Source organism: Pempheris klunzingeri, chromosome 11 (assembly GCF_042242105.1).
Source record: "Pempheris klunzingeri isolate RE-2024b chromosome 11, fPemKlu1.hap1, whole genome shotgun sequence".
Classification (NCBI taxonomy): Eukaryota; Metazoa; Chordata; class Actinopteri; order Acropomatiformes; family Pempheridae; genus Pempheris; species Pempheris klunzingeri.
Window position 1 is genome coordinate 22,347,881 of NC_092022.1, and position 10,163 is coordinate 22,358,043.

General features: G+C 40.6%; 1 protein-coding gene across 1 annotated transcript; it reads right to left on the reverse strand.

Annotated features, from left to right (window-relative positions):
• Nucleotides 1-1,516: 1,516 nt before the first annotated feature.
• Nucleotides 1,517-4,717, reverse strand: r3hdml (R3H domain containing-like). Its single transcript, XM_070838976.1, has 5 exons — nt 4,388-4,717; nt 3,520-3,638; nt 3,270-3,372; nt 2,201-2,316; nt 1,517-1,649 (listed from the first exon to the last, which is right to left on the reverse strand). Exons 1-5 carry the CDS (start codon nt 4,715-4,717, stop codon nt 1,517-1,519), a joined length of 801 nt encoding a protein of 266 aa, XP_070695077.1.
• Between the last annotated feature and the right edge of the window lie 5,446 nt (nt 4,718-10,163).

The following is a 10,163-nucleotide window of genomic DNA, read 5'->3' on the forward strand; positions in this document are numbered from 1 at the left end:
AGTAGAGGGTGGGGAGTGACATAAAAGGCAGAAGGAGTGGAGAATGTACTGAGGGTGGCAGCGAACAAACTGTGTATGATGAGTGAGGTCATCAGTTTTGTTGTGATTGAGGGAAAAGAGTTGCTTACTGCTCAGCTGTCAGATACAGAATTAGGCCTGAATCACCTGCGGACTGCAGGACACTCACTGAAATCTAATTTTAAGATGTTTCCGCAGTCTCCAGAAATTGAGCGGCTTCATATGAATTACAGTCTCTAAATGAATCGTTTCTTATTCTGGAAAATATGCTTGTTCTCTTTCTTGGCGAGAGTCAGATGAGAAGATCAATACCACTCCTATATTTGTACACTCAGTATGAAGCCACATTCTGTTTTCCCCCTGTTTCTAGTCTTTAGGCTAAGCTAAGCTAAATGACAGCCGTCTGTAGCTTCATATTTATCATGTCAATCAAACTCTCAGCAGAAAGCAAATTAGCATATTTCCCAAATTGTCCAAATATGTCCTTAGTTGTCTGTGAAGGCATTGACTGGAGATGATAATTTGAAGCCTGACAGGTCTTTAATGAATTGTTAAAAACAGCAGATGGAGGCTAATTATATTTAATAACCAGAACTGTACAAAAATGAATGAGTACATGAGACTTTTATCTCACACAGAACTCTCCACTCTCCATTTCTGGGTAGAGAGCTGCTGAATAAACCGTTATTACAGTCATCAATACGCTGAGCTGGGTTGTTCTTGCTGCGCTTGTTTGTGAGGTTTCCATATAATAGACTTTACACGTTTGCTGTTAGTGGCCGCGGTGTGTGTGTCTGTTCACGAACAGCTGATTCCCTCATATTTTAGACCATAAAAGCTGCATTAGTCTCCTGTTTTATGGCTCAGAGAGGCTCTGGGGGCTGAATGGAGAGATGTAATGAGGTGAAATGCAGGACTGAACATTTCCTGCAGCAGCAGTGAATAAACACATGTAGCGAACAGCGGATTATTTATAGGGATATACAGCGCCATCAGTTATTCATAACTAAATTAATGCTCAGTCAGGCAGACAGACAACCGAGAATTAAACACATTCGAGTTCTGCAGGGATTACAGACAGTTTTTCACACTGAACAAAGACAAAAATTCACTCAGGTTAGAAAGAGAGTCAGTAACACATTTAAGATTACAGGAAGTGTCTGTACAACAAAAGTGCTTCATTTTTGGTCAATGCCCCTAAAAAAAATCACTCAAACCAACAAACTCATCAATAAAAGTGCAAAAACTTCAATGTTATTTTGTTTTTGTGACGTGTGAACAGCTACCTGCCATTAACTTCCCACACCACCACATCAGCTCACCTGTGTGTGAAACATTCATTAATAAAGATTTACATAGTGGTAATTGGACAGCTGCATTATTTTCTGTCGTTAAAATGTTGTTGTTATGCTGCCTTTGTATGGACCTTGCATGGATTGTGACTTTGTATTTTCCTCTCTTACTTTCATTAAAATGCATTGAAAAACACTGCACTGTGTCAATATCTTGTCAGTCTTTTAGGTTTTGCGTTTGGGGAGCACTGGTTCCTCCAGCAGGAGCCGCCGTAGCTGGACGGACAGACAGAACAAGGCGTCCCGCTCTTATAGGGAGCCTCTCCTACCCAGTTTCCTCTGAAACACAAATGGACACAAAGTTAAGGCATGGTTATGCATTTATTACTACATGTTCGTGACCAAGACTATGATTAAAGGATAAGACTGGATTTATTGTATTGTGTCAACAAATCCCATGAAAAGACCAAATCCAACAATCTGTTAACTATGTGGCATTCAGCCCAAAGCACATTGTTTCCCACTGAAGATATAAATTATTAAAACGGGTCATGAATACACATTTTTAGTCGCAGTAATTTTATTTTAGTAATTTCTTAAAACAGCGAGGCACTGTAGGTTTCAGCAAATGCTACTCAAACAGGAGTATATAATGCATTTGTTACGTTACGCTCAGCTGAAGTGATACACATTTGGTGCTGTAGTGAATATTTTTAATTTTTAAGATATATAGGAATTTTAGTTGTTCTCTTAATGAACATAATAATGGTCAGCAAAGAAAGAAATGTGTGCAGTCCTGTTTTATGTAGATTAAATTGTCTTCAAAACCAGATCGGCAGGAGAGTGTTTTTCTATTTAAAGGATAAACAGTTCCTTTAAGTCCGTCTTACTTTATGGAGTAGTTGCAGACCAGCAGCGTTGCCTCCCTCCAGGTGCTCCCAAACACGTGCATGTTGGAGCACTTCCTGACAGCACATCCCACTCTGCTGGTGCTCGCCCACACCATCTGAGAGGACACTTTCCATAAAGTCAAACCATACATATGTATAGATACATATGTAAATTTAACTGATGTCATGTTTGCTCTGATGAAGGCTGGTTTGCCAGTTCTTCTCTTGTAAGGGACTGTGCAAAAAAAAAAAAAAGGTTGGGGCAAGGGGTTGATTTTTATCTATAAAAACACCCTTCAGGGTTCAGGGTTACTATTTCCTGTGGATTTGACCCTTGAAAATATGCTGCAATACTATCACCTCGATACGCAAAATAAAATACTTGTGCCAAAATATTTTTAAAAATTAGCCACTGTATTGTGACAGCCAACAAATGGCCGAACTGAACTGAGCTGTGGCAGCAGCTCTCTGGGTGCTAATGGGTTTGAGAACATTTTCACTCCACCTGTGGATTTCAAATTGCAAACCACAATTTTTTGTTGCCCAACCTCCAAAACCCACATCTGTTCTGTTTCTCAAAACCGTCCTATTAGCTAGTTCATTATGATGAGGAAAATAAAACGTGATAAAATAATATAAAGATAAGTGACTTTTATCCTCGTCATATCGCCAAACACACCTTCATGGCTTGACATCGCTTTTATGTAAGCATTTGATGTCACAAATATACTTTCAAAAATATAAATCTGGGATGAGAAAAGGGGAGACAAAAAGACCCTTCGCAGTTCTCCCACCACCCGACCTGCAGCAAGAACTCTTCCCCTTTTCTGCCCCGTCCCAACCCTGATCATTTTCATAGTCTATAAATAAGTAGACAGTGTTTACTAGTCATCTCTCCATACAGAGAGAGTGTTTGTTTTGCCCATATTTTCATTATACTGTATTGTACTGTAGATTAGACATAATTACTTGGGAACATGGGAGTTTCTCTAAGGCTGCTTTGAATGCACAAATTAAAGAACTCCATCTTGACCCCTCACTCCTCCTCCACAGGAGAAATTCTACCAACCTGCGTGTAGTGAGAGCACACAGACCCACTGCATCTGTTCGGGTAGGAGAAGTGGTGCCTCTCATCGTGCCAGGACTTGACCAGATTAGTGATGGACTGGTATCTGTTACATCCAACACACATTCAGTCATTCAGCCATACTGTACAAGACAGCTCACTGTGTTTTCATCATTTCAACCTGAATTCAGTGTATGTTAAGACCGTGGTGCGTAAAACAAGCGCTCATTCCTTGAATGGAGCTCTGCACTACCTTCCTGAGGTGATTGACAGGTTTTGGCCCATGTGTTTCATGGCTTGTGTCGGACCGTGATCCCAAATGCATCGTGAAGCCCACGAGTCTGCTGACTTAGCAAGTCCCTCGTCCCAGAGCTGCAGAGCCACAAAAGAAAAACGTACATGTATGTTTTAGACATATTCACCATGAAATAAGCAAGAACTTGTTGTTTTGTGTTACTTGTAGTATCCAGGTTAGTTCCCTATCAGTTTGTTTGGATGCAGAATATATTATAAGCATTCACTGGTTCACTTCTCTATGTGTGGAATAATAATACTTCCTTTAAAAGCTTTTTTTATTCTTAACTCATTAAAACTCACACTCCAGCACCTCCTATTCTCACAAACTAGTCTTACTCATTTGATGAAAGTAACAAAATTCAGAGATGACCATAAAACATTACACTAAATGAGAAAATATTTATTTTTACATATTCCCTTTGTTTGTACAGTAGGATATCCTACATAGTGACACTATTTTGGGTCAGCCAAGCTGTTCTAAAACTCTTATTTGGGAGCAGTAGTGCTGTGTAAAAAGTACTTTCAATGCCAATAACAGATATACAATAAACCATGTCCATGTTTTACAGCAGGGCCTCTGAGATTGAAAAATAATTTTCTGTAAAGGATTTCTGAAACTTTTTGTCCATTCAATTATAAGCAATTCTCACAAAATTATGAAGTCATAAAGTATCAAGACAAAACAGCCTTCCTGATTATTAGTTATCATTATCATTATCAGTGTTAGGTATGGTTAGGAACATGAGTGCAGACTGTCATGATGAGTTCACTGATATATTTCAGTCCAAAAGTGAAAACTTCTGGACTACTATGTGCTTCCTCACCATGAACTCCATATTAGCTGCGGGGGGGAAGACCTGAGAGCGGACTCGGTTGTGGTAATCCAGCAGGGCGTTGATCTCTCTGGATGAAATGGCTCGCTTACGTCTGCAGCGAGGAGCACCCACAGCTCCAGTGAGCGCCCTGAAGTCAGGCTGTGTCTCAGCTCCAGCCCCGGTCATGTTGAGCATCTCTGTGGAGCTCGACAGCACAGCAGCAGCAGCAGCAGCAGCAGCAGCAGCAGCTCCCATGTGGGGCATCGTCCACAGGGTGGCAGCCAACAGGAGCTGAAGACAGACGGCAGCCATCTGAGGCCTGTGGGGGCCGGTTTGCATCCTGATCAGACTCTCAATGACAATGTATGTTTTCTCAAAAGAGTTGACAGAGAAAACAGTCTGTGCTGATTTCAGCTCAATTTTAGATTGAAAATATTAAAACAGGTGGTTCATTAACTTCATGTGAGTCATTAGGAAATGGGCTGAGAATGCAGCACGTCCGTCATGTCACAAAGCACCAGATGGGATAACATAATTAAAGTGATTAATTTTCTAAATAATTTAGCTTGATTTAACACGTTGTTGCTTTTTAAGGATATTTCACAGTATCTTTTGGAAGATTAATGTTCTCCGATAATGTTTTAATTAAATAACTGATCAGCCCCCTGTGGAAGCTCAGGAAGCCATTGATTTAGCTTTGAACCAGAGAGGAACTCCAAATTTGATGCACTGCATTGGAAATACATCTATTTGTATGGTGACATGTCGTTCTCTCCTGCTCCTTACTTTCATCTGACACTTTGTGCTACAGCGGTGGAAGACGCAGACGACTCAGACCCTTAAATAACTGTACTGCCCGTTAATAGATGGCAAAAACCTTGTCACCAGTGTCATCATTTTATGTCACATACGTCATTGAGCACTTTCCTAACAAGCAGCCAAACTGTTTTGGAGCGTCTGTCAGCACACAGTGGATCATTTGGGCTTTTTAGCAGTAAGCAGCTGCCTTCTTCTGCAGCTGAAAACAGTGCTGATGAGATTACTGATCGGAAACCAAAACACAAACCTTTTTGGCTCATTAAACCAAAACAATGAGCCGAAAGAAGCTAAAATGATCCACAGAGCTAAAAGAAGCGTCTGGTGATACTGTAGTTCTCAAAACTGTGTATGTACGTCATTTCATTCATTGTTATTGTACAAAAATACCACTGACACTACATTAAAGATTGAATATAACATAAAGATAATTCTTACATGATTGAACTACTTATCTTGATTTAAAGCTAAAGCTTGATTTCATTTTTTTTTTTATATCTTAGCCTTTTCTGCCAGTGTAACACATATATCTCTGCTGCCAACCCCAAAATGCAACACTATGTCCACTCCAGGTCCTCATTTGATTCATCAGAAACATGGGATCAGATATTACTAAAATATTACAAAAAATCAAACTTTAATCACAAACAATAAAAGGAAACAAATATTTCATGGTAATATTGTAAGTTTTGCTACAAAACTCTGAAATGAATGAAAAACATAATGAGGAGAACTTTCGACAAGCAGCTGTCTGTAATAATCAGTCAAATCTCCCTGAAAACCAGCATGAAAGGAGGAAAAAGAGTCTCGTACCTTCACCGGTGGCTCCTTTCACAGGCAGCAGAGAAGCACAGACGCTCACCGCAACACGAGCCTTTGCAAACAAGCCAGTTCGTCATGTGTGACAGAGAGTTTTAACTGGGCCGAGAGCACAAAACCCTCCCGTACGCTTCTTCTTCTTCCTTTCTAAACGTACAGTCTGTCTCCTTCTTTCCCTCTACAGCAGAGAAAATCACAACGACGGGAAGTTGCCTTTCAGAACAGATTTTGTACAGTAGGTTCAACATCATGTCTGGTTTATTTTAGAAAACCTCACTTTAATGTCACTTGTTTATCATTTAGAAGCCCTTATAAGGGCTGTTGATTCAACACATTTACAATGTATTTGAAAGTTAAGTTCTGAGTGGCAAATCTGGTTTCTGGCAATAAACTAAAGTCGTACTAATTCAAAGCTAGACTTGATGATGGCGCTACTTGATGCATTATAATTCATCCTGAGGGGAGCATGAATGTGCAGAACAAAATTCATGACTATCTATCCAATAGTTGATGAGACTCTTCACTGGTGCCAGAGGGAAAGTCAGCAGATCACTAAAGAGTTCATCAGAATATTCATGACAATCCATCCAACAGTTAAATATCTCAGTCTGGACCATGGTGGTGGACCGTCTGACCAACATTGGCTAGCGTGGCTAAAAAATCATCGTCAGCTACATAATATTAATACTATATGTAGACCAGAGTTAATGTAAAATGCTCATTTTCATGTTTCATGTTGTCCCTGAGCAGATTCACAAGGAACCCTGAAAACAGAATAAAATGTTAATATCTTAACATATGCGGAATGAATATGCACAAAATAGCACAGTACACATCCACCAATGAATAATGCCACAGTATAACAGTAGTTAGCTACAATCCACATAAAATAAATTAGAGTTAAAAAATCAAACATGTGTCAACATGAAATTCACATTACTTCAGATATCAGTGTATTCACACTAAATCCTTCCAGCCTGTATCCTTTATTCTGGTCTCCTTCAATACAGAAACAGTGTGGAATCCACCTGGATGAACACAGTGTCACTCTGAGGGTTTTTTGCGTGTCACCTGGTCGCTCAGGTAAACTCTCTGATGTCGACCCTTCAAAGGCTTGCAGCATACTTCCACATAGGCTCAGCAGAGTGCTGTCAGACTTTGTGCCTTTGTGTCTAAAATGCACTGAGGGCTCCATCAAAGAGGCCTTTGGCACACAGAAGGTCAACGGCACGTATGGTTCATGGGGTCACATCTTGTTGATGGTCTTTGAGCTTGACCGCTTTGCTTTTCCACTCTCCCGTGGGACTAGCCTGCGGGCCAGATCTGACCATTAACATGAGCTTCTTTATCTTATCTTTCTTTATTTTTACATTTTTATCACTGAGAGTTGCATGTGTTCTTTCATTGTCATCATAGAGTTTTAATACATTTCACCATGATTTAGTGAAATAGCTGCAGAGTCATGTCAGTCATGTCTCTGGCTGGAAGAGTCTGAGCGTTGCTCACAGGGGTGAGAGTGAACCCTTGTGCTTGTAGGACCAGACATTTAAATTTAGAAATGGCCACTTGCATGCCAGTTCTGTCACATAGTTAATATTTCTATCATCGCACATCAAAGAGGGGAGAAATGTTGAGCAGTGATATAAAGCAGATCCAGCAGACTAGTGAAGGTCACAGAGACAGATAGTGGAGAGAGTGTAGTGTGAGTGCTGCCATAATAGATTAAACATTTCCCACTGGATATCATGACAATATGACCAAAAGGAAAAGGTGAAGTGGTGCAGCCAGAAAGTAAATTTACTTTAATTTAGTGATTTAGCTGCTTCCAACTTCCCACTTTGAAAGAAAGTGAAATGTAACAGACAAAACTCACAAACTCTCAACTTAGCACTAATGTCAGCTCAGAATGACCTGCCTTTAGTTTGGTAGGTATGAATGGATATTTGACAAATCCAAATTGCTAAAGTCCATAGTGCTAGATGAAAAGGTAAAGGATCGCTAAACTTGAAACAAGTCATCCTCAAGGGGACATGAATGTTTGAAACAAATTTCATGGCAATCCATCCATGACACATTTGACCCAAATCCACAAACGTGAAGCTCATGGTGGCGCTAGAAGAAAGGTGGAGGGACGACCAAAAAGGATGCATCATCAGGGTTAGGCTTATCATAAACGTCTTTAACACACACAGGATTCTGTGCCCATTCATCTGGCAGCTGAGGAGATACTTCATTAGATAAGTGAAAGGTCTGACCTGCTGGTGTCATAACAGGATTCATCCTCTTTGCTGTATGTATGTAATATATGCAGCAAACTTCATGGCTATGCATCCCATAGTCAGCAACCCCAGATGCATCTCTTTGACATATTTGTGTAAACGCTGTAGTGAGTGAAAGAGCTGAAGATATAATTCACAGCTTTAGTTTGTTTTCTTCAGAAAATGTAATTTCCTATTCTGCACTGAAAATATTAAAACACAAGTGCGTGTTAATTCTGGATATTTCTGCAGGAACAAGTCAGGAAATCTGAACTTCTGCAGGACAGTCAGATATGGGTCAGACGGGGGTGAGGATGATTCTCCGCTCAGACCAGACCAGACCATTTTCCCACAGACCCTCCCACACCCCCTGCAGCATGACATCATCTGTCTGGTTGCAGAAGCTGCAGGGCGCTTGCATACAACAGCTCACTGTGACATTGTCGTGTGTGGAAGGTGAAGAGGAGAACTCACTGGCTCCTGTTTTTACACGATAGGGAACATAAAACAGACATTGTACCAACTGTATCTGAGATTCCTGAGCCACGACTCAGCCAGACCTCCCAGCTCTGACAGAAGAGCAGCCGCTGCCTCTCACAGGGTGAAAGTACCACAACAAAACCTCATAGCTTCACAGCAGCACCAACACCTGGAGAACTGTCCTGTGGACGAGTGTTTACCTGTGGTTATCGAAGTGCTTAGTGATTAGCAGCCCATAAAAAGCTGTGCCAGCTGTGGGAGAAACTAAATGCTTTGCTCAAGTGGAACAATTGTCCCAGACATATGAAGATTCATGCTTTAATCAATATTTTCATATTAACAAGAGATCAAGAGCTTGTAATGATGAACCCATAGAGAGCCAATCACCAGACTCAGCAGTTTCCCTTCAGCTTCACAAAGTGTTTTCGCAACTTTCAGCTCATTATTTTGGATTTCCAATGACTTTACTGTTTTTGATTGGTCCTGAAGCAGCTGTACACTACCTGCCCCACCCAGAACATGAAGCAAGTAAAAGTTCACGTGTTTCTCTCACCAGGAGCTGGTGGAGACCAAAACAGAGTGAATATTAGTCTTACATTGATCCAGTAGTCAGAAACACAACACATACACATTTATATACTACATATAAATGGAAATGTACATTTGGCAACAGATAGAATCACCAGTCAGTCATTGAAGGAAAACTGAAAATATTACAACAAGCACCTTTATTTGTGGAGCCAATGATTTTTTAAATTCACAGCAACTTTTTCCATTCAGGCTTTTGATCAACCAGCAAACATGTCTGCAGGAGAGTTTCTATGGTTCCGCCCTCGGTCTCATATTTGCTTGAGATTTTCATTCACTCATTCACTCAAAGAGGGTCCCTTCACTGTTTGCATTTAACATGTTCACACTGGCATTTCTGCAGCCCGGCAGCAGTGGAGGCAAATTGTGAACTATTTTCACTATTTTAGGATACATCAAATGTTTTGTCTTGTATAAAGACTTTTTTTTAATCTAACCACAGAGATCTGACATGCTTTTAAGTCAAGTATTTTGGTCAGATGTCTGAACTGAAATATGCAGCCACTCTTTGCATCCTGCCAGAGCTTGTATTCTGGCACCGGTGCTTGAAGAACAATCACACCAGTCGTGCCTGGAAAATTCAATTTCTAAGAGAGGCTCGTCTGCCAAGTCAGAGTGCATCAAGGACAAACTTTGTCCTCCGTTCAGATGCTGTGAGGGGAGATTCATTTCCGTCCAGGACAATCATAACAACTCAGCAAGAGTCAAGTTTGCCATCATCATCAGCACCAGCTCTGTTATCATCGACCTAATCGATGTGGGAGCATCAAAGCTGCGTTGTGTCCCATTTTCCTTTATTCTACAGAGTTCACAAAGCGATGACG

Excerpts from the sequence above, each read along its gene's own strand:
- r3hdml (XM_070838976.1), bottom strand. The coding sequence starts at position 4,717 with ATGCAAACCGGCCCCCACAGGCCTCAGATGGCTGCCGTCTGTCTTCAG. Across the intron at positions 3,373-3,519 it reads CTGTCAATCACCTCAGGAAG|ATACCAGTCCATCACTAATC; the intron begins GTAGTGCAGAGC and ends TGGATGTAACAG. Across the intron at positions 2,317-3,269 it reads TGTGCTCTCACTACACGCAG|ATGGTGTGGGCGAGCACCAG; the intron begins GTTGGTAGAATT and ends GTGTCCTCTCAG.